This window comes from Homalodisca vitripennis, chromosome 7 (genome assembly GCF_021130785.1).
Source record: "Homalodisca vitripennis isolate AUS2020 chromosome 7, UT_GWSS_2.1, whole genome shotgun sequence".
In the NCBI taxonomy this organism is placed as follows: domain Eukaryota; kingdom Metazoa; phylum Arthropoda; class Insecta; order Hemiptera; family Cicadellidae; genus Homalodisca; species Homalodisca vitripennis.
Genome location: NC_060213.1, coordinates 20,674,750 through 20,700,381, shown reverse-complemented (window position 1 = coordinate 20,700,381; position 25,632 = coordinate 20,674,750). Strand labels below are relative to the sequence as shown.

The window sequence follows — 25,632 nt, the reverse complement described above, 5'->3', positions numbered from 1 at the left end:
TGGGAAGGAAATTGCTAGTCTCGACTCAGGTATCTTTCGGCAAGTCTAGTTTCACTGAGAAGGAAATTGCTAGTGTCAACTCAGGCATCCTTCGGCAAGTCTAGTTTCACTGAGAAGGAAATTGCTAGTGTCAACTCAGGCATCCTTCGGCAAGTCTAGTTTCACTGGGAAGGAAATTGCTAGTGTCAACTCAGGCATCCTTCGGCAAGTCTAGTTTCACTTGGAAGGAAATTCCTGGTGTCGACTCAGCCATCCTTCGGCAAGTCTAATTTCACTGGGAAGGAAATTGCTAGTGTCGACTCAGGCATCCTTCGGCAAGTCTAGTTTCACTGGGAAGGAAATTGCTAGTCTCGACTCAGGTATCTTTCGGCAAGTCTAGTTTCACTGAGAAGGAAATTGCTAGTGTCAACTCAGGTATGCTTTGGCAAGTCTAGTTTCACTGGGAAGGAAATTGCTAGTCTCGACTCAGGTATCTTTCGGCAAGTCTAGTTTCACTGAGAAGGAAATTGCTAGTATCAACTTAGCTAATCTTTGGCAAGTCTATTTTTCACTGAGAAGGAAATTGCTAGTCTCGACTCAGGTATCTTTCGGCAAGTCTAGTTTCACTGAGAAGGAAATTGCTAGTATCAACTTAAGTAATCTTTAGCAAGTCTAGTTTCCCACATAGAATACTTTAAGACTTGAACGCTTATCTTATGCCTTATGGCAATTAAATAACATTCTCCAAACGGAGTGTTTGAATTTTTGTACCATATAACAAAATGTCCGAAATCCCATTAATCCTTCATTAGCAGTGTACTTGAACAAAGTTAAATTAAAATTTCTTTGAATCAATGGTGTATACCTCATCACTTCCATTTCATGATGGTGATGATTGATGAGGACCAAAACTTCGAGAAATTATAAAAATGGGTTTTATTAAGAAAAAAGGTTTACCTACCAGTGGTGTAACTAGGAGGGGGAGGGGATGAATCTGATATAAGAGTACACCATGGCTGGGGTTATGGAATAAATATGAAAAAATATAAATATAGTAAATTAGATAAGCATAACCGAAGTAAAACATTTTACTGCTGTATTAAATAATTTGAATTGCTATTATACATATATTTTGTAAGAATTTTGGGGGCTCTATCCCTCTCATCTCTCCCTCCTTAGTTCCATCACCGTTGTAAATTGTGTCTTTTACGTAGCTATGCACTTAAAAATATGACATTGTAAATATGTTATAAGGATTAACCTAACTAGTATATTTCCTTTCTCTAACCTAAGTATGATTTGGCGTGTCCCATTAACCCATTGCGGATCACTGACGAGCTGGGTTTGTCACGCAGCGGTCGGGCCTAACGGACCACGATGACGAGCTCAGGTCGCAAAAGCGGTCTGCCTTTAAGTTTCCCTCCTAATAGTTCCATTAATGTCTGATAGATCGGGCGATCGTCTTCACTTGTTAACTAAGAGTGTTTAACAACGGTCTACGTTTAGAGTTTTCATAAGTTTTATAAATATCATACACATTGCAGTTGTATGTCGAAGTTGAAAAATCATTCATATGAGTTTACTCTCTGCCTTTTAGCGCTTCTGATTGGGTGTTTTCCTCAGTTGTTATTATAATACTTCTGAGGTTAGTGACACAACTAAACGATGCTGACGTACATGTTGGCGGATTTAGTATAGACAATGGCCCGGATGTTGTAATCGCTTCGCCCGAGCCGCTTTATTTAGACTATGATTCAGACATCCCTGCCACCCCCGGAACCTTGCTCGCGTGTTATCGTTCCTACATCACAGATACCCCAGCAGGCCCATGTCCCATCTGAACGAATACCTTCACAGCCGAATATTCTAGTATACAATAGCGAGCGATACGATGTGGCGCACCATTACTGTTCGTGCGGCTGCTGACCATAAATTAATTCATGCCCGCGCGCCAAAACAATACGATCCGCAATGGGTTAACAAATTTTTATTTATTAATTGTCATGCATGCTAACCTTATGTCATGCAAAAATTATTGTTACACCTAAGTAAATCAAAATTTTGTAAACTTTACTTGTAGGGCTTCTGTAAAAAACGCAACGATATAAATGTAACATTACCATTTTTATTAGATACAACCTAATATCGGTTTACAGAATAGAGGGTGTATGGAAGTGCTTAAAAATAAAAATTGGATTCAATTTCACAGTTGCAAAGAAGTGCTATAGAATAATTTTAAAACTCGACATAAGATATTCTTGTACAGCACATTTTACTGAACTGAGATTTTCAAAAGTTTACTCCATGTTCATATATAAAACTATTCTAATTTTGTTTTAATAATTTAGATTTGTTGACAAACCAAGACATTCATAATTATAATATAAGAGGAAAAGATATCCCAACAGTCCAATCGCATAAAAAGGTTTTTATAAAAATATCAGCTTTATAGGTTTGAAATTTTATAAGCACTTACCTCCTAACTTGAAAAAGAGCTAAAATAAGAATTAATTTAATAAAAATGTAAAACTATATCTATTAGGTAAAGCATTATACAGTATTAAGGAGTACTTTCATCCAATCCATATCCATAATAATTTTAAACTGTTAAATATTACTACTTGTACGAGGGCTGTTTTTTAAGTAAGGGCCGTTTTTTTTTTTTAAATAACAACAATTATTTTTTTTCAAAATACATTTATTTTCAGAATCTACATACTTTTTTTATTTTTCTACATAGTTGCCTTGTTTGTTAAGGCACTTATCATATCTTAAAACTAAGTTTTGAAATCCCTCTTCAAAGAAATTTGCCGCCCGCTCTGACAACCAGAAGTTCACGGCCGTCTTGACTTCTTCGTCGTCATTGTAGCGCTTCCCGCCAAGATGATTTTTCAAGTACCGAAAAAGGTGGAAATCGCTCGGAGCAAGGTCGGGGCTGTACGGCGGATAATTCAAAAACTTCCCAGCCAAAAGGGTCGATCATTTCCTGTGTTCGAGCAGCGGTGTGAGGCCTTGCATTGTCATGGAGGAGCAGAATTCCCTTTGTCAGCATGCCGCGTCTTTTGTTCTGAATGGCGCGTCGGAGACTGGCCAGGGTTGCGCAGTATGCTTCTGAGTTAATCATCATTCCTCGCGGCAAAAAGTCCACTAGCAAAACACCGCGCCTCTCCCAGAACACAGTTGCCATAACTTTGCGCTGCGACAGCGTTTGCTTGGCTTTGACTTTGACTGGAGATGTTGTGTGCCGCCATTCCATGGACTGTTGCTTTGATTCAGGAGTGATATGGGATACCTATGTTTCATCTCCTGTGACAATTCGACTCAACATGTCGTCTCCTTCCTCGTCGTAGCGGGTCAAGAAAGTCAAAGAACTGCTTAATCTCTTTTTTTTTATGTGATCCTCAGTGAGGAGTTTGGGTACCCATCTTGAGCACAATTTTTTAAAGTTTAGGTTTTCTGACACAATTTTGTACAGTACTGACCTGGACACTTGAGGAAATTCCATAGAGAGAGTGGTTATTGTGAACCGTCGGTCCTCATGAATTTTTGCGTCAACTGCAGTAACCAAATCTCCCATGATCACAGATGGCCGGCCTGAGCGATCTTCATTGTGGACATTTTCACGGCCATATCTTTAAATTCTCAGACCCATTTCCGCACTTTACCTTCACTCATTGCCTTGGCAACATACACCTCACAAAGCTGACGGTGAATGTTAGCAGACGACATGTTTCTTGCAGTCAAAAATCGTATCACTGACCGAATCTCACACGCGGGTCGGGGTGATTCGATAATCTTAAACATTTTAAAGATCCACAGTAATGCATACAGGTTAGCTACAGAGCTGCAACTGACATGAAGTTGTTCGCTAGGAATGCACGCTCGTTACGGGAGGAACGCGAACTACTACCGTGTACGGGAGAACGGCCCTTACTTAAAAAACAGCCCTCGTACATACGTACGTAACTCTGTAAATAATAAATTATGTAATATAATTACTTTATTATTGTTAACTGCTTTGACAGTATTTAATTTATACAATTTTGTATATTGTATAAATAAACTCACCTCAGTATGATAATGCCCTCACACAGAATACCCAGAGGGTACAATGGAATCCATATTGAGTACCGGAGCCATGTCAAGAAATCAACCTTGAACTTATAGAGCTGCACAATGTAGTACGGATATCTGGAAGAAAAAAATTACATTTAATATTACTCAACACTTAACTAGTAACCCCAATGGCCGTGCGGGAAGCACTATGGCACTTAACGGTTTTTTCAATAATGTCTCATGTAATAATATAATACGTGTCTCTCAACAATAGATAAGAAACACTTTCAAGTAGTTTCTGTCGTTCCCACTAGATCGCAGTTACTCTTTCGTTTATTTCTTTTCAATTCAAATTTACCACTGTATAATGAAAATACTTTGTTTATTTAAAACTTCTTTGAAAGAATTGACAAATGTTTAAACTTTGCTTCTTGAGGGAACAGGACTTTTTTGGACATTTGCCATCGTTCAGTGACAAAAAAATCAGTAACACTACATTTCGAGATCTGCAATCTGATCTCTTCTTCAGGTAAATAACTGACCTAGCACATAATTAAATATAGGTTAAAATAAACAAATCATACCAGAGCATTGTGGCACGTCTAAGTCAGGAATCACAACCGCAATGTTGTGTGTCAACTTCACTAACTCTAAAACATGCACTTAATAAAAAACTAAACACAACAATAATTATAAAACTAAACTACAGAATACAGGTCACAATAGGCCTGCATTCGTCGACCAACCACCTACGACTCTTATATTAACCTAGTTTGTAATTATGTGTTAGGTTAGTTATTCACCTGAAGAAGAGTTATTCATCAGATTGCAGATTTCGAAACATAGTGTTACTAATTTTTTTATATCACTGAACAATGGTAAATGTCCGGAAAAATCCTCTTTCCTTCACAATCCTTCCATCGTTAAAAACAATCTTAAAACTTTACTTGTCATATTGTATGCATAAGATGTGTGCGGTTTAAAACTTTGATCACATTTTTTAACGCTTGAAAATATTTTCTGAAGACGTAAACGTTCCTTACTTGTAGAAACAGCGACCTAGTTTTGTATTCTTACTCCAAATTTTCTAGAATGGTGTCCACCAACACTGTGATAACATTAAACTACACTTTGTTATTTAGAGTACCTTCGATGTATGAGGTGTGACTAGAAAATAACACGATTAGCATTGACGGAGCCACCGAACAAACGCAATAAGGCTGAATATCGTACGGCCACTCACAAAACAAAAGGAGGAGTGGGAGGGAGAGTGGCTTGACCAATCCTGTTATTTTCTAGTTACACCTCTTACGTTGTGAGGTGATCTGGTTAGCAAACACTTACGGTGCACCGTAAGTGTTTGCTAACCAGATCGGTTAGTAAACGTGCTAGAAGATGGGTTACTAAATGAGTAAACACACCTCACAACCTCGACGACTGACCAGATCAGGAACAGGTAGAAGATGACAGGTTTCTCTTGCATCCTTGGCTCTGCGTCGATCATCACAAACAACACAATAGCCCGACCTGTGACCTGAGCAAACATACAGACTCACAGGATTGTACTTCATCATTATTATTATTATAAGAATTAACAGTACTGGTGGCCATTTGGTCTTAGCCCTTTAAGAACAATGTTAAACCTCCTGCACTTTTATGACCTTATTATTGTATAATAATGGGAATGTCTCATTTTGATAATATAATTAATACGCACCTAAAATTATTTTATATTTTTCAAAATTTTTATAGGTTGTAGGAATCTCCAACATTTTTTGTACTTTGTACAATAATTTAAACATTCAAAACTGTATAAACAAAAAAAAGCGTTTATACGTGTATAATTTATCTCTTTAAAATAAGACATCTCCTATATCAAAATATATAAAATAGTAGTCCTGTGTTACATAGAATTTTAACTAAATTAGACTTTTATGGAATATCTTCAAAGTCTATCAAAATTATTGAGTCGTATTTAATAAATTGTAGACAGTATGTAAGTTTAAGAGGGACACAATCATCATTAATAGATGTTTCTTTAGGTGTTCCTCAAGGTTCTGTCCTTGGACCCTTCTTTTTCCTTGTGATAATTAACGATTTATAAAAAAAATGTTGGTGTGAATTCTGTCTGTGATCTATGCTGACGATTCAACTCTGTTCTCCTGTCATAATAATCTGGAAAGTTTAAAGGCTACAATGGCTGCAGCTCAGAAAGATGGTTCACAACTAAATAAACTTCTCTGCAATGAAAGTAAAACGAAAAACATATTACTTAGCCTTTCTCAAAACGATCACCAATCTGTTATCAAATTACTGGGAATTTATAATGACACGACATTGAGTAGGAACGATCATGTTAATTAAGCAAAAAACTTTTGAGAGTTGCTTTTCTGTTTTGGAAATTAAGATCTATAATATCTACTGAGTACCTTAGGACAGCGTATTTTGGATTATTCCAATCACATATTGCTTATGGCTTGGATATTATGGGGCCATTCTGTAGCAGTCTCAAATTTGGTAATCATCCATAAAAGGGTTATTAGAACCATTGGTGGTATGAAACTCTCCGTGCTAGCTTCTCAGTTGTGATCATTGCCACATCTCCCAATCTCTCCAATACACAAACACCCTCTCCTCTTTGCAATGTCTTTTATTAACCACCGATGTTTTTTTTTTGAAGTGACTACTTCTTTTGGCGAGTAATGGATGTATGTTTTTCACGGGGGGAAATATTTCATTTCTCATCACAGAACGAAAAGTGTTACGTTTTCTGCTCTGTAGCCGCTAGGGATAGGACTATCATGGCCATTTTGATGTCAAGCCATTTCTCCGTTCAGTGGCTATCCAGGCATGCTAGTGAGAGGTTATTGTCACTCCTTATTAAAGTGACTTCTTCTTTTGGAACGGTTATGGATTGGTTTGAATAAATCTATAAACTACTAATTTATTAATGAATGAATCCAATGTAAAATTGATTAGCTTACTGCATCATTTAATAGCAGTATTTAAAGCTCATCGAATTCTAAATTGAATTTCAGCACAGTTAATATTAATTCCTATTCCAGTTCACTACTAGTTTCATCCTGACGAGATTTAAAAAATGATTAAAAATAAATTAATTAGACCTTTTCTAGGCAACAAAACCGTAGTGTAATTTAATCCTAGAAGAAAATTAGTCTTTCTGTTGATTATAATTATAACCTTTATTCAATTATATTGGGCCTAACCCACATTCACTTAAAAAAAATAAATGATTTATATAAAAAAAATGTAATATAGATTTCAATACGAATTTTTCTAAAGAAACGTCAAAACCATTAATTGACTTTTTAAAAGGTAAATTAAATTTAAGAATGTCAAACAATAAAAACACAAGTACAAGATGTGGAAAAAAAATAGATGTGTTTATAAAATATTTAGCAAAAGTTTTATTCCAGAATTTTTATTTCTTTTTTCAGTTATTATAAACCCATAATTTCATATTTAGAATATAATGATAATGAAAATTAATTAATTTTTTTGGAAATACAAGATTTTAGTGATATTGATACTGATAAAATTATAGGAACTAATACAAACGATAATAAAAAAAATGTATAAATATATATTACTTTAATATTGAAACGTCAGTGATCATTATAGACAATATAGTGTTTTAGAGCAAGAAATTAGTATTAACCAGTTATTGTTTTAACTAGATTAACTATTTTCTTGGCATTAATATAGTGAGTGTGTGACAATACTAAGAGTATTATTTGTCAGGACAGTGTATTGAAAGAATATATGCTGAGTAAAAGGTTAACCAGTTCTTGTATTAGCTAGTGTAACTGTTAATTCATTTTGAAAAGTAATAAAACTAAATTTGTTCATGATTTGATACAACAGATGGTAAACCAAGCTCCCCTATTGTTCTAATCAATTATCAGCAACATCTATTATCAATGAACATGATTGCATTACACAGTATCTGCATTAATATCCAATTAATGTAACAACAAATCCAAATTTTATGTACAACATAAACTAATGGCTTGCAAAAAATATATAATTAACAGTTCATTATGTTTGGTAATTATTTTAGGCAGTTTAATAAAATAATAAAAATTTAAGCAATTAGTACTGTAATAATAATAGCTGTGATTTTTTGCGCCTTAGGAGTAATTAAAATGGTTTATATTTCTACAAAAAGATATGGATTTCAAAACATTTTTACATTTTACACTTATATTTTTTTACAAAATTAATAAATTTGTGTTTTCACAACTGAAATAGTTCATTTTCCTGTTCATAACATTTATAAAATCAAATAATTTAATAGATTCATACCTGTACAATATAACCTTACTTAATGCTGAACAAAATGATTGATAAGGTATACAAAAGAAAAATATGTTTAATAAATATAAAATTAATTGTTTGCAAAATAATCAGAAAATGAGCTGACTACGGCGTATTATAACCAAGGCCATTATAAGATTGAAAACTTTTTAAGTGTAATTTTGATAATTAAATAAATACTAAAAAAGTAATAATGATTCCTGTACATTGTTTCTTTTGAGACCAATATTAAGACAAAAAAGTTATTAAAACATTTCACCAAACAAAAGTAATAAAAAATATAATTTTTTTAAGGAACTGATAGGTGCTTTTTAAAAATTGTGTTGTTGTCTGTGTTTATGTGACCCCTTTATAGGAAGGTTCTAGGGACTTCAAACTTTGTAGATATATTTCTCTTAGTCCAAGGTAGATTAAAAAAAGTAAAGTATAAGAAAAAAAATTAAGTATAAAGAAAAATATTCCTCCCACCTTTTAAAAGGACAACATGGAGTCCCACAGGGATCGGTTTTAGGTCCTTTATTATTCTGTGCTACCTAAAAGGTTTACCTGGAGTAGTACAGGATATCAACAATAAGGTCTGTCTTTATGGCCGACTAGTGCATAACAAGTGTTAATCAGCTCCAGGAAAAGTGTTATTTTTGTTGTGAATTAGGACATACCAACAAAAGTTCCTATTCTCATCAACACCACCAAGTACTGTGAGTCATATTATACTAAGATACTTAAAAAATCACTTACCATTCTGAAGAAATATTAACATAACTCAGACACTCAAGAGCTCTGGCCTACTTTTAATAGGTTGTAACATCAAGATTTTATTATAAACAGATAATTATACCTCAGAAGACTAATCTTGCTTAGGAAAACTAACATATTTCTAAGCTACTAACTCAATGAAGCTTAACTTATTACAGTTAAAAGAAAACAAATCATATACAGTGACGTCACAGGAATTGCCAACACTCAATTGGTTTGGAACACGTCAACTGATCCAAACACACATCCAACTTCCACATCGCAAAGTGTTGACACACAGCTGCCTGGCCACCTGTAACTAGAGCACTGACCCAGACACTGTGTCAGCACTGTCAGCGCTGACCTACAGCAATTCAGCCAGCTGCTGTACGAGAAAATCCATAAGCGGTGCTGATCCACCACAACACCTCTCAACTGACTGCAGAATAATACTCTAAGAATTATCGTATTGTACTGCTGATTTCATAGATTTGACATTGTTATATAGGATCATTAATATATAAGCCTCTTATACAGTATTATTTGCATAGAGGTGTAGCTTTATTACCATCTGTCATACTCAACATTTCATTAACTGCTACTTACAATACCGTTCCATATTGCATATTTACAGTATAGCATGACAAGTTGCAGAACTGATTAACAGCAAATTTTAAAACCATAAGCCTTACTACTATTGTTTTGAATCTGTGTCTGTTGTAACCATGTCCAAATACCCCTGTGGAATTTGTTCTATAGGAGTCAAACATCTTGGTATATACTGTAATGGGCAGTGTAAATCCTGGTATCACTCCAGATGTCTAAACTGGCCAGACAGCAGGCTCAAGAAAATGGAAAAATCTGAGGTTGACTTGTGGAGGTGTAACAGTTGTTTAAACAAAACTGACGTCAGCAATGATATCATTGACCTAGAGAAAAAAATTCATGACTTAAAAGTAGTAGATAGCCTGGATCATGAAACGTCACTCACTCTGGCTGCTGAGGTAGGTAATGCTTTATTGAATGAAAATATGCTTTTAAAACAAGAATTACATGAACTTAAGGCAAAAGCAGGTGAAGGCATATTGGAGATTGAAGACAGACTAAAAGCAGCTGAGGATATTATTCATGAATTAACTGAGAAAAATCATAATCTGCAACAAGACATAATTTATTTAAACAAAAAACTTGACAAAGAACTCTCTATCAATCAGGACTTGCTAGAACAAGCTGAAAGTGAAAAAAATCATTACTTCATTACTATTACTGACTTAAATTCCAAAGAGGCCAAACTTGAAGACAAAATTAAGCGGTTAACCACAAAATTAGATGAGCTTAGTCAGAAAGCTACCTGTGACGAGGTTGAAAGAAATGGTCTAAGGACAAGGATTGTTGACTTGGTTGCTAGAGAGGAAAGCTTAAGCTTGCAGGTCAATGAGAAAGGCAAAATGATTGGCTTGATGAAGACTGAATCTGAAGAACTTGTAATGAAGATCTCTGATCTGGAAGGTGCAGCAAGGGCTTACCTAAGTTCTTTTCTTGGTAACATAAAGTCAAAAATTAAGCTAAACATTTGTCAAAACATCGAATATGACATGCCACAGGAGCAGTACAGTCCAAAAACATTTGTAACACCTTCAATTCTTTGTCCCCCTTCAAATAACCTGCTTTCATCTCCAATTTCTTCTACCTTCGAGACACTAACTGTACCTGGATTAGACAGTCAAACCTCATCAAAGAAACTGACCCAAGCTGAAACAGGAGGAGACAGACAAACCGCAGCTAAAAAACTGATTCAATCCATAACAGGAGGAGACAGACAAACCTCACCGAAAAAACTGATTCAATCCATAACAGAAAAAGACAGACCAACATCGTCAACAAGACTGACCCAGGTCGAAACAGGAGGAGACAGACAAACCTCGCCAAAAAAACTGAACTGGGACAAAAACTCTTCACAAGAACAAGGGACCAATCTTGGACAAAAGATGCCTTTTACCTCCTTGCACAGCAAAGAAGTTAGCATCTGGGGAGACGTTAGAGGAGTTCTTTCTGAAAAATATTGAGGATGCTTTAATCGTTCAGAAATGATTCCTCTCTTATACCTACGAAGAGATTTTCCTGGGCTATCAATTCAAACATGGAAAATGTGTCAACTACAAGAAATCCCAGCCTCAAGGATCAAGAAAACAAAATCTCTGTTTGCCAATGGTCCAATGACTCTGAACTCAGGCAAGATATTCCACGATCTGAAGAAACTTCCACCCAAACCCTAGTCACACCACCCCCTTATAAAACCAATCGAGTCCCACAACATTCAGCATTTTTTAGACCCCACTCAGAGAAAAAAAACTCGAGACAAAACGTTTGTAAACTCAACTTGGGCCACAACAATCTTTCATCACGGCAGAATACTGTAGTCTTTCATCAAAATGTTGACAGACTTGGTAATAAAATTGACAGATTGAACCATCTCTTAGACTTGGATAAACCCGACTTTGTTGTACTTACAGAACATGGACTGAATCTCACTACTCTGGAAAACGTGTGCCTGCTAAATTATATTTTGGTTGCTGCATACTGCAGAGAAAATCACCTGAAAGGGGGTGTGGCCATATACAAAAGCAAAAATATGGCTAATGAGGCAGAATGTTTCGACTTAAGCAGCCATTGTGAAGAGCTCCGTTGCGAAATGTGTGCGGTAAAGGTAACTTTGGATAGGAGAAGACATCTTTACATACTTGGAATTTACCGTCCCCCGAATGCTTCTCTTGACATCTCATTGTTGCACTTAGCTGATGCACTAGAGAAAATACCCACAAACAACAGTAGGATCTGCATTTTCGGAGACTTCAACATCAACAACTTAACAACTTCAAGAGAGAATACGGCTCTATGTGAAATGCTTGCTTCTCTGAATATCTCAAGATTACCACTACCCCCTACCAGAATAACTACTACCTCTGCCACCTCCATCGATCTTGTATGCACCAACCTAAAGCCTCATGAAGTAAGAGTTCAAGTAACAAATACAGGCATTTCTGATCATACTGGACAGCTGTGTTTCTTGGAAGTTCCATCTCGCCTTAAAAAGTCTTCAACCTCAACTAGAAGGCACTTAAATGAAGACAATCTTTCACATCTGAAAAGCCTGCTTGCACTGCAATCATGGGAAAGAATCTACCAAGAAAACAGTGCAGAACGTGCCTACTCTAACTTTATAGCCACATTTTCAGCTGCTCTGGACATTGCCTGTCCTCTTAAGACGTCTCGAAGAAAAACCAACCGGAGCCAAGCCTCAAGTAACCTACCATCCAGATGCTATAGAGCTCAGGAAAAGCTTCATTGAGGCTCAAGAAAGCTTTATGTCAAGCGGAAGAGAAGAGGATAAAGTAATTGCCTTTCAAAGGAAGAAGGATTACGACCTGAAATTGAGGACTTTAAGACAAGAGGCAAATGAGACCTTCATCACTAGATCCGACAACAAATCAAAAGCCATCTGGAGAATCATCAACCACGAGAGATCATCCTCTACGGAAACCCCAGTGACCACTTGGCGGCTGGAAATTTCAGGAGAGGTGGACAGTGATCTTGACAAAGTAACTGAACACTTCAATACATTTTTTTGCCACTGCAGCTGAGAATTTGTTACACAATACTAACACTCGAAGATCACATGTTGCTCAGTTGAATAACTCTTTTCAAGGAGAAACACTTGCCAACTGGCCGCTTGCGTCACATGAGGAGGTCTTAAATATTGTTTCTTCGCTGAAATCAACATCGTCTGCGGGGGTTGATGGTATTAACTCTAAGATGATAAAGTTTTGTATTAATGAGATTAGCAAGCCTCTTACCAACATCATTAATAAGTCTCTGTCTCAGGGTGAATTTCCTACAAAATTAAAAACATCTAAAGTGTACCCTCTCCACAAAAATGGAAGCAAACAGGAGGTTCAAAATTACAGACCCATATCCCTTGTTTCCAACTATTTCTAAAATTATTGAAAAAATAGTATTGGTAAGGCTCTTGGATCACTTAAATATCAACAACCTTCTACCTGAAAGACAACACGGTTTCATATCCGGAAAATCAACCACAAGTGCACTAATTGACCTAGTAGAACAAATTATAGACAACCTTGAGAAAGGAATCACTGTTACAAGTGTTTTTCTTGACCTCAGCAAAGCGTTTGACTCCCTAGACCACAGATTAATAATTCAAAAGATTGAATCTCTGGGCTTTGAGGGAAGCACACTGAGGTGGTTTCAAAGTTATCTCAGCGAGAGATGCCAGATAGTCGAGATAAAACAAGTGCAGTGTGGATTTGAGAGAACTGTAAGGTCCAAATCAAAAATGGTCAAACGAGGTGTCCCTCAAGGTTCGGTTTTGGGCCCGGTCTTGTTTGTACTTTTCACTTCAGATTTGCCAAAATACCTCGAAAATCAATGTTATCCAATCATGTTTGCTGATGACACCGTCCTGTTGACTGGCAGTAACTCTTCTGAGCTCTTAGATATTAACACCTATATTTCAGTGAGCATGGCACAACAGTACTGTGATAGCAATGATCTTGTTTTTAACTCCTCTAAGACAAAACTCCTAGCACTGGGAAGGCTGAAAGATGAGTTGACTGAGCCTCCAGACTTACAACGGGTTGGGACAACCAAACATTTGGGTGTTATACTGGACGAATGTCTTTCCTGGAAAGATCATGTAGATCAGTTATGCTCTAGACTCAATTCTGCAGTTTTTGCATTGAAGAGAATCAAGGCAGTAGCCACATCAACTGCAACAAAAACTGCATATCATGCCATCTTTGAATCCCACCTTCGTTATGGGATAATCCTCTGGGGAGGCTCTACAATGGACAACCTTGAACGAGTCCTTATTGCGCAGAAGCGTGCTGTTCGGGTCATGGCTGGTCTTCAACCTCGGGATAGCTGTAGAGAAGCCTTCAAGTCTCTTGGAATTCTCACAGTGGTGTCCATCTACATCATCGAGGTCATCAATCACGCAGCCTCACGTGGGAACTTGCCCAGAATGAGTGCTGTCCATGATCATCACACGCGACATGGTAATGACTTCTCCCTACCGATACACAGGACAGCACTTTTCTCCAAGAAACCTTGCTACGCTGGGGCAAAGCTGTTCAACTTACTTCCTCAAGACTTCAAAAATTGTGACTCCAAAACCTTAAAAAGAAGACTGCTAAATTGGCTCAAAGACAGATCCATCTACACCCTTGACGAGTTCAAGACTTCAATAAACAGTTTTCATTAAAACATGACATGTAATGTAAATTATTTCATATTGTAATACTTTGACACCTATTCTTTTCTTGATGAAATTGAATAAAGTTTTCTGATTTCTGATTTCTATGCAGATGGTACTAATGTAATCGTAAATGCAGAAACTGAACAATTAGTTGAATTTTCATCGTACATTGGCCTATCATTAGTAAAAACTTTCTTTTAAACTCATCTAAATCTAGTTTTGTTTCCTTTTCAACAAAACAAGCAAGGAATAAAATCTTTCCTACAGTATTTGTGGACAATGAAATATTGGAGCAGGCGGAGGAAACAAAATTTCTAGGCTTGACTATAGACGAAAACTTAGCCTGGGATGACCATGTTAATCTTGTAATTTGTAAAACGTCTAGTGTTCTTTACGCTTTAAGGAGACTAGCCCATTCATGTAATATTGAAACTTAAAAAAATTTATATTATGCTTTAATCCATTTACATATTTCCTACGGAATTTGCATATGGATCAACAACAAAAAGAAATATGGACCAACTTTTAATGCAACAAAAAAGGGCACTGAGAATAATCATGTTTAATCCATTGGCCTAGACTCACGTATATACCACGTGCAGTGATGCACGGACTGAACCTGGACTCACGTGCGCAGCACGATCTAGTGACGTTGCGATGTACTATTTAGTATTTATAGTTTTTCCTGTTAGATGGTATGCCAATACGCTTTCTGCAGACCTTTTGAGTTGTTGGTGAGTTCAGGTGTGCCAACTATGGCAGAAAAATATTACTTTTTTTAATAATTATAATCTATTACCAGTGCTTATTTTATTAACTTATTTTATGTTGATACTAGGATTATGTTACATCTAAAATTACGGCTAGCACTTCTGATAATATTATTGAAAGTTTATTACAGTAGTTTTATAAAATCCGTTTAAATATTTATTTGTGATATTCGGTAAAATTTTATTTTGTTGCAAGGCTAAAGGCTAGTCTGCAAAATAGAAACAACGTCGTTTGTCATTTGTTTGTGAAGTTTTATTTTTGTATTTATTATTTTTTATTTTAATTTTATTTATTTCATTTTTACAGTGTATTTTTTTAGTGTAGTTCTGTGTTTTTATATGCAAATTGTGTGTGAATGCTACAAAATCTGCGATTTGTGCAAACTGATGGAAAAACTGCACTTGATGAGTAATCAAATATAATTTTTTTTTAATAATAAATGTTGAAATAAAAATTTTAATATAATTTATTTTTCATGACAAAGAGTTACTGAACAATAATATATATTCAGTTTTTAGATAATAAATAATTTTAATAGATAAAAAAATTAAAACTACAGTTTTTTTACATGAAAAACCCAACATTTTTGTTATAATTAACATTATTAGTAAATTTAAAAATTAATTTTATAGTTGTAAAATGTAGCCTAGTTTCTTAGAAACATGATAGTAAAATAACCATGGTAATAACTGAATTAGTTAGGTTTCTATAAAAATTATACGAAACCTTTACACTTTCAGCAAAATTAATTGCTAGTTCAGGTCCATGCAGCACCAGAAAAACTACTAGGCCAATGGGTTAATTTGAAGCAAACAGACTCTGTTAAACATTTATTTTCAGAACTTAATATATTTACAGTTTACAGTTTGTACATTTACGAGTCAGTTAAATTTGTATTTATCAATAAAAGAATTGCAATAGGTAATACATCCCATAGATATAACACTAGGTCACATAGATTGGTTGAACCTCATAAATTATTATTTTTTGAAAGAAAACCCACTTTTAAAGGAAATAAATTTTTTTAATATTCACCCCAAATCATAAAAAAGAGCAAAATCCTAATACCTTTTTAAATTTGATGAAAGAAATTCTTAGCACACGCTGCTTTTTACTCTATAGAAGAGTTTATTTCTCACAACAATTAAAATGTCAGCAATAAAATGTTAGTTTGGTGGTAATAAAAAAATTTAATTAAGTATGAATGAGTGTGTAACTGCATTGCTCTGTCTTTAAATTGTTTAAATTTCTGTATTGTAGTAATAGTGTACTACTAAGAAAAAATAATAATATATAGAAATAAGATAAAATATGACACTATTCTTGTATTTACTGTGCAAATATGAATAAAGATGATTGATTGATTGAACCTTATTGATTTTTGGATCAAAATGTCAAAGGGGAGCAAATTCGGTCTAACTTTGGAAAAGACAATAAAACACATATAAAGGAACAACATACATTTATCCGATAAACAACTGAGAGTTTTTTTACAAGAGTCATGGCCAAAATTATTTTCACCCAGAAATCAGCATAAATTTTAATTAGCTGACCTGCATCAAACAAATTGACTGCCTTTGCCGTTTTTTTAAACAGATTTCCCCATTAATTGGTTAAATAATATAACAAATGCTACAAGGAATTTTATATTAAGCACTTACACAAGGAGAAATTCTGCCAACATCAAAGTTAATGTTGTTGTGTAATGATTACAATAAAAGATAAAAAGTACGTTCATTCATAACGTTCTTGGCCTTGATGTTTTTTGAGACAACCGTTTACCTGTACAAACGGAACAAAGATGCTGCCCTTGGTGTAGCCGAACATCGGGTGCATCACTTCCAGGAACTGAATGAGCTGACAGAACTTGAGCACGTTTCCGACAGCTTTGTACGTCCCCTCCATTGAGTCTGAAACAGTTTACACGTATCACAATAACTGAACGTATTTATTTTTTTTTTAATCTCTTCTCTGTCAAATTGATATATTTTATCTACACTTCAATTGTATTATTTAATACAAATTACATATTCCTTTTTCCAAGCTAATTTTATTATTTGGTATATTTTTTAAGATAATAATGAGCTGCTATTAAAGTAAGCAGCTCAACTGGAAATGGTGTTTTATGTGTAATGCTCGTCTTTGGTATTCTTTTGTACATTTTTGTCTCAACCTTTAGCAAATTCACAAGAGAATTTTTATTAAAAAAATCACTACACAATATACTACAAATTACATATAATTATTTTTAGTAAATTACAAGGAACAATACAGGATACAATACAAGGAAAAAATAAAACTTACCACAAAATATCATGTTCGCCTTTTAGTTCAGTTTGTAATAATTCAAAGTTTGAAAAAAGTTTTACATTCAAACACAAAATTATTAAGCCAGTTTTAAAACTCTCATAACGCTCCAAATATAATTTAGGTTCAGAATATATATGCTTGCAGTGCTAAAAAACCTATAATAATAAAATTATCAACGCAAATTTTACAGTTATATTTATAAATATATAAATGACAGCCATTGCAAAATATGCCAACATACATTTTCTGTGGAAATAAAATTATATTTCAACATATAAATATAAAACATGATTTTTTACTGAACATAAGGATATAATATGTAAACCATATTTTATGTAATCGTAACATTGCAATAATTAATGCAAGACATAAAACGACATAAGCAGGTGAGAGCTTAATGCTTTAAGGTTAAATGCAAGTTTAAATTTTTTTATGCACAACTTTTCTGTGGTGAAGAATAATTCTGGTATATTTATCACAATTTTTGTTGATTTGGTAATTTATGTTTATATTTAACCCATTTAGGAACTTGCCCGAGTGCCACTCATCCTTTTTCTAGTTCTAGTAGTAGTCTAGTTTTTAGTGAAATGAGTTTTTAGTTCTTCCGCTACCTCATGGAACAAGACAATTTGCGTACTTCAGAGGTAGACAGATACTTGGATAGTGATATTGAGATATCAAAGACACTCAAAGACTGACACAAAAGTGAATTATAAAATGTAAATGAACGGTCATTGTATGTAATGTAAATACTTCATTTTAATTATCATTTTAATAAGTAAAATTGAATAAAAAGAAACAGTTTCATCTCATCTCCTAGACAACTAATTCAGGAGTTTGTGATAAAATCATCAATAGTGAAAACACATGTTAAGTAAATTTTGATTGTTTGGTTATTATGTTTTATGATTAAGTAATCCAATAAAAACTGGGTTTTCAATGTAAAAAAATTGTGCTGTTTTGAATAAAAAATTATTGACAGTTGCTTTTGATTTTTTGTTTTTCTTACTATAACAAAATTGGTAATTATATATACTAAAAAAAAAATGTAAAAAAAATATTTTAACAAAGCAACAAACACTTGTATAAATGTACACTTGTATGTACAAACACTTGTATGTAAATATTGTAGAGCAACCAAATAGACTAAAATGTCCTGAAAATTTGACTAATTTATCTGTATCCAAACTCATTTTATTAATATTTTAGTACACGCATGTATTTTTGCCAAAATCAATTAAAACATTCAGTCCTAGAGAGGCTAGGTTAATTGCTTCCTCAATGGGTTAACCACATATCTTAGGTTTTTTTGGAACCTGAAAAAAAAACAGACATAATTCTCGAAACGTAATGTTTCAGATTTTGTTTAACGTAACTACTACATCCAAAGCCAGGAGTTACTCTTTCAAATTATCTGTTGTCAACCATGGGGCTCAAACAAAGGACATTAATTACAATGCTGCTAAGTTGAATATTCAATTTAATAGGATAGTTCTTCATTAGCGAATTAAAATGCTCTGAAAAACAAAGAGACACGAGTTTACAGTAAACGTTGCAATTATGTGCAATTTGAATTTAATTGAGACCATATTAACTTGTAATTTGATTGAAATTTGAATCAGTAGATTATTACGCTTTGTAGATTTTAAGCTAACAATAATTAGACTATGGATTTGAAAATGTTGTCGCACAATTTACTTTAAAATTAACTTTATACTTAATAAATTTTAAACATTAATAACAAATTAATTCGAATTGCGGTATATTTGTTTTACAATCTAGACAGTCTTTTATATCATGCAAACAGTTCTTTAACTTTAATGAATCAAATACAAATTCTAAGGCACTTCTAAATAAATTTCCAATCAGTTATTTATTATATAATAATCGACAATGTGCTGACATTATTCATAAATCTTCAAATTTAGAATTTCCATAATGGTTTCTTCCTAATTAGTTTGTATAACATCTTTACTTTAACCTCTTGCGGTTAACCGAAAACCAGCAAAATACCTAAATTAAATTTTTTACTATGACTACGATATGGTAATAAAAACACCATAAAATTAAAAGAAATCAATAAATTAAAAAAAATTGTAATTTAACTCACCAGGACCATCTTTAGCATAACGTATTGCCATAACGACTAGAATGTAGGTGAAAAACACCAACTGACTTAGATTATACAGGATGAGGTACACCTTCTTCATCTCTTCTGTAACAAAGCAGACAGTCCAGGTTTAATGGAATATTGTAGCTCCAGGAATTCAAGACCCCCCCCCCAAATTTTGAGACAAACATTAAAATTTCACACAGTAGTTTGTTTTAACCTGAACACATGTATGAGATCTTAAAGCTTAACGGCAGTTTCCTGAGTCCCTACTTTTGTAGAGGATAATATACGTCCTAAGCCGCCCCATGTGTGATCGCCCCAAAATAATTTTCTACATACGCCACTGTAACACAAAACTCAACTTTCAGTAATAACAACATTAAAAATTTTTGTAGAGGCTGAAAAACAACTGTCCTTGCATTATGCTTTCTAATAATGTAATTCTAAATAATACAGAGGATAAATTATAAACTAATTTGCGAATTCTTGTAACCTATAGTCTTGTCTACTGAATACAGAGTTACTGCAAAATAAACGAATTCACCAAGAAGCGTAGCTTTTCCAATATTTTTTTAAGATTATTTTTGACTGAACAAATAATATACTGTTGTCATTTCACAAATCCAAAATATTTCCCGCATACTTCCAATTCTTTCTGTGGGAGTGCCGATGGCCGAGTGGTCTAAGTCGTTGGACTTTGAGTCTGAGTTAGAGATAACGCAGGTTCAAATCCTGTCTGTGACTCTTGCACTTTTTATCAGTACAATCAACCTCATACAGTATCGACTCTACCCTTTATTCTGTTCGATAAGATCCTCGCACAGGCCAGTGGCCCATGAGGACGGACAGAATAAGGCTTAAAAGGGGATCAGCCTCTCCTTTTTATTAAAAAAAAATTTTAAAGATAGCATTCAACAATAATTATGAGATTCCAATCCATTACACATACAGAAATTTTAATTAAATCACTGTTTTGTCATAACAAAGTTGAAAAACGAAAGCTGATAAGGATTTTAATACTTTTATTAAATTACTGTATTAAAGATATTAATAATTTATGTTGGATCCACAGAGAATTTTTATTTTTAATTGCAAGTTACAGTGTTGTAATGGGAATGGTTATATTTTATTTTATTTATTTCTGTTTAGAAATTAAGTGGAACAGAGGACTTTTCAGTCCTAACTTTGCCTGTATAAATAAAGACCATTTTTTATTAAATTTCAAAGTTATATAATATTCAAGACGATTTCATGGATACTAAGTCTGAAGTACATACACAGCCCTTTTTATTGATTTGAGCTAAATATAACTGACATGTTTCATCATCATTAGAAATAATTCTTTGTTGAGAAGATCAATGCTTACACATAAAAGAACACCAATGTCATCTGCATACAATGGTCGTGCACGCACATGAAAAGGAAGTGTGCTTTGTCCACTTCATTAATAGTTATTTTGTGTCAAAGGTCAGTTTTTTTGTCTCATAAACAACAGAGCATAACATATGAGGCATTCCATAGCTATCAGATAACACCCTTTCGATATTCAACTATTTGTAACTGATACATGTATTCAAATTCTTCTTCTGTTTAAATTACATTATTTTATGCAATTTCTGTGGAATATATTTGTAACTTTTAGTATATGCTCAAAACAATACGTACTTTTAGGTTAAAAAGCGTTATTTGAGCCTAAGTTACTTATTCAGTGTGTTTTTGGACATCAAACTTAAGATTTTTTTTATTACGACAGGCATGTTTAATTACTACTAAACAAATGTAAAAAAAAAAATAAAACTGTAATTTATTACATCAACTGAAAGTACATCTCTTCCCCTCAAAAACAAAACCAAAACTAAAAGGCTAGCTCAAAATTTATGAAAGTTATGTAATTTAAATATGTGACCATGCAAAAAACGGGTGATTTTGCCGTGGCGGTGCTCAAACGTCTTGCGGTCTAGGAGAACGACGGCGCGCGGGAGCAGCGGCGCACTAAGGGTTAAATTCTTCCATCTTTTGGCACCTAAACTGACTGAAAGCCTCTTTAATATGTCTGAGCTAAAAACACACATGTCAAAAAAGATTCAACAGCAACCCAGACAGTTATTTGCACAACTAGAAATATATACACTAACAAATGTTGCCTTGCTGTGATTGCATCTGATTGTTAACCCTTTAAGGAGTATGGACGTTATATGACGTCTTCTTTTGATAGGCTAAAATGAGTAATGGATGAAATCCAAAAAAGTACCAAAAGGAGTAAAAAATTAAAATCTTTAAAATCTCTTAAAAAATGTTTATTTGCATTTTGAAAGCTTAATAAAAAAGGACTACGTTTTCTACAAGTCAATATTTCAGTGCTTTTCAAAATCAAATGTCTTCCTCACTACGGCAGACTCAATCAATATTGTCTGCCATTTGGATAACAGTAACAAACTAGATGGTTGCTCAACAAATATACGTCACTCTCACAAGATAAATATGACCACAGTATGCAGTATACAAGGAATAGCTAGTATAATGTGGCGGCATATTCTGACAGCAAAGTGATGCGCGCGTGACGCGACCTTGAGTCAGGGGCTTCTACCAGGTGGCTACTGCCATCTGGTGGTAAAATCAGATTACAAGTGAATGCGAGCACAAAACATGGAAGTTAAGTAAGTTGCCGATAGATGGAACCACTTTGCAGACAAATCTACTTAAAGGAAATCAGTAATAGCAATGCACTTACGATAATACAAAAATACAGAGGCTAAACGTCATATGACGTCCGTACTCCTTTGGGCCACTATAAGAATATACGTCATATGACGTCCTTACTCATTATGTAGAGTATACACACACTCCTTAAAGGGTTAAAGAAACAAACACAATGATTTCTTACAATGTAAAATACATTTCTCTATTTTACGCATTATAGACTTTCTTATACCAATTGTGATTTTCTTTACGATAAAAAATTCTGAATTAAACCCTTTTAAAACTGAGAAATATAAAATCAAATAAATTTTGTCTGGGATAAAAAAAATCGAAGCTAATTATTAAAACTAGTTTTGTAAGTAATCTCGAATTCAAAGTTTCTTACAACTTGATCAGACAAAATTTTATTAAACATAAGACCTTGAAATAAAATACTTTACAATACAGCAAAGCAATTTAGCAAAAATGAGCACAGTGAGAAACATGTTTGTAGACAAACAGACATTGGATTGCATAACGTGAATAAAAAATTTTGCTGATTTCGTAGGAACAAATGAATTGTTACAATGCAGATGATAAAGAATTTTGAAAAATACTTCATAACTCACCCTTTTTGTACCCAAATTCATCCTTCTTGAGCTTTTCGAAGAGGTCTGGGTAATCGCCCAGGACATCTTTTGCTGTGCCGTTCTTGTAAGTGTTATCTGAGAGATCTTCATCATCATCTTCACTCTTCCAGCGTTCAAAATCTATCTGTAAACGTAATCTTTAAAATATTTTCTACGTGCAAAATCTGTTCTATGTACAAAAGATAAACAAAATATTTTATACTTGATATAAAGAATACTTATCTATATTGAACTATACTATTAGTTCAATTGACCGATTTCACGCTATCGGTCAATGTATTAAATAGTATGAAAGGATAATAGGATTTTGGACTTTATAGACTACTGGTACAAAATTACAAATGAAACACGCCTTTTTTGCCTACAGTTATTATTATGTACGAGGGCTGTTTTTTTTTCAAGTTCCGATAGGCCATAAATAATAAACACATTGAGATAAAAAGATGATTTTATTACCAAAAGATTCGTAATTTCTTACTTATTTTTCTACGTAGTCACCAAAAATGTTGAGGCACTTGTCGTAGCGAGAGACAAGCTTTCCTATACCCTCCTCGAAGAAGTCTGCCGCCAGTGAGCTCAGGTAGACCCTTACAGTTGCTTGAAGCTCTTCGTTGTCAGCGAAGCGTCGTCCACCTAACCACGCCTTCATTTCTCGAAAGAGGTGATAGTCACTGGGCGCCAAGTCAGGACTATACGGCGGATGGTCGAAAACTTCCCATTTGAACTTTTGCAGAAGTTGTTTTGTGACATTGGCACTATGCGGTCGTGCATTATCGTGGATCAGGACCACGCCGGATGACAGCATTCCTCTCCGTTTGTTTTGTATTGCTCTCCGGAGGCGATGTAGAGTCTCACAGTATGATTCCTTTGTTATCGTTGTTCCCTGTTGCATGAACTCAACCAGAAGCACACCTTTTTGGTCCCAAAACACTGTAGCCATTGTTTTCCTTTTGGTCAAAGTCTGCTTGAATTTTTTGGGCTTGCTAGGGGAGTGAGTGTGCATCCATTGCTTTGATTGTTCCTTGGTTTCTGGATTTTCATACAGGACCCAAGTTTCATCCCCAGTAACAATAGACTTTAAAAAACTGTCTTTCTCGTTGTCATATCGCGTCAGAAAAAGTTAGGGCTGACGCCATTCGCTTCGTTTTGTGATCCTCACTCAACATTTTGGGTACCCAACGGGCACACAATTTTCGGTACCCTAGCTCGGTGGTCACAATCTTGTACAAGGAAGACCTTGAAATGGCTGGAAATTCGGTAGAAAGTTCATCAATTGTAAACCTCCGTTTCTCCCGGATCGCTTGGTCAACTCGTTCAACCAAACTTGCAGTAGCGACCGACTTGCGTCCTTGACCGCCTTCGTCATGGACGTCTGTTCGACCTTCAGCAAATAGCCTACACCATTTTCTTATCGCGCTATCACTCATACAGTGTTCACCATACACAACACTCATTCTGCGATGGATTTCAGCAGCACTACATCCTTCAGCTTGAAGGAAACGAATCACACTTCGCAACTCACAACTGGCGGGAGAATTGATCGTAGCGGCCATCTTTACTCGCCCGTAGCTCGGCTACGACTGATGGATTGGAGCCGGCAACGGCGTTGGTTGTAGTGGGGGAGCGGCGCAATTGCACAACACGCAGCCCCGCCTCCCGCCACTACGCTGGTTATTTGGAGAAACAAACGGAACTTGAAAAAAAAACCAGCCCTCGTATAAGAGATGCATTTTAGGCATGTTGTTTCAAAATAAGGTGTCTCTGCTGCTTTTGACCTGAAACCAGATCAACATCAGATACAGCAACTTGCAAATTAAGTTTTAACAATTTGTGAGCCAATCCTTAGTACATTGTAGCCAAGCTACAGCAGTTTGTGAGCCAATCCTTAGTAGATCGTAGCCAAGCTTCAGCAGTTTGTAAGTCAAGCCTTAGTAGATCATAGCCAAGCTTCAGGAGTTTGTAAGTCAAGCCGGAGTTTGTAAGTCAAGCCTTAGTAGATCGTAGCCAAGCTTCAGCAGTTTGTAAGTCAAGCCTTAGTAGATCGTAGCCAAGCTTCAGCAGTTTGTAAGTCAAGCCTTAGTAGATCATAGCCAAGCTTCAGGAGTTTGTAAGTCAAGCCTTAGTAGATCGTAGCCAAGCTTCAGCAGTTTGTGAGTTAAGCCTTAGGCAGATCGTAATCAGACACAGCAACTTGTATAACACGGTTTCAACAATTTGTGAGCCAATTCTTAGAAGATCATAGCCAAGTCTTAGCAGATCATAGCAAAGTACCAACAGAGTGTAAACAAATCTTAACAAACTTGAGTCTTTGTCAAGTTTGAAAAATTTAAAAAAATATCTTGTGACTAATCTACAGTTTCATTTTGTTACATTAATTATGACGTAGAATAATACAGCCCAAATTTACCTTCATTATAAATTTGTATTGTAAAGACGTTTACTAGAGAACAATATCTCTTATGAAACTTAATTAGGATCAGTTTGTTTTATTGGATTTTGGACTTTACAAGAAAAATCAAGTTTTGAAGGTGTGAATCCAGGAGTCCCCCAAGGATCTGTCCTTGGACCATTTTTATTCATCATATCAATGAATGACATGGCTTTTAATTTACCTTGCCCATCAGTTTTATATGCTGATGATACTACACTTTTGAGCTGGAATAAAAGTTTGGATACACTGCTTGAGGACGAAACACAAGCCATAGAAACTGCATTAGAATGGTTTG

At 34.8% G+C, this 25,632-nt stretch overlaps 1 protein-coding gene across 1 annotated transcript in view; it reads right to left on the bottom strand.

Annotated features, from left to right (window-relative positions):
- LOC124366978 (very-long-chain (3R)-3-hydroxyacyl-CoA dehydratase-like) overlaps positions 1-25,632 on the bottom strand; it is a 41,967-nt gene that overhangs the window by 2,948 nt on the left and 13,387 nt on the right. Inside the window, exons 5-9 of the mRNA XM_046823617.1 lie at positions 22,886-23,030; positions 19,575-19,679; positions 16,937-17,064; positions 5,457-5,569; positions 4,048-4,170 (exon numbers count right to left, since the gene is read on the bottom strand). Of these exons, the coding sequence (XP_046679573.1) occupies positions 4,048-4,170; positions 5,457-5,569; positions 16,937-17,064; positions 19,575-19,679; positions 22,886-23,030 (614 nt within the window). The remainder of the gene's footprint in view (positions 1-4,047; positions 4,171-5,456; positions 5,570-16,936; positions 17,065-19,574; positions 19,680-22,885; positions 23,031-25,632) is intronic.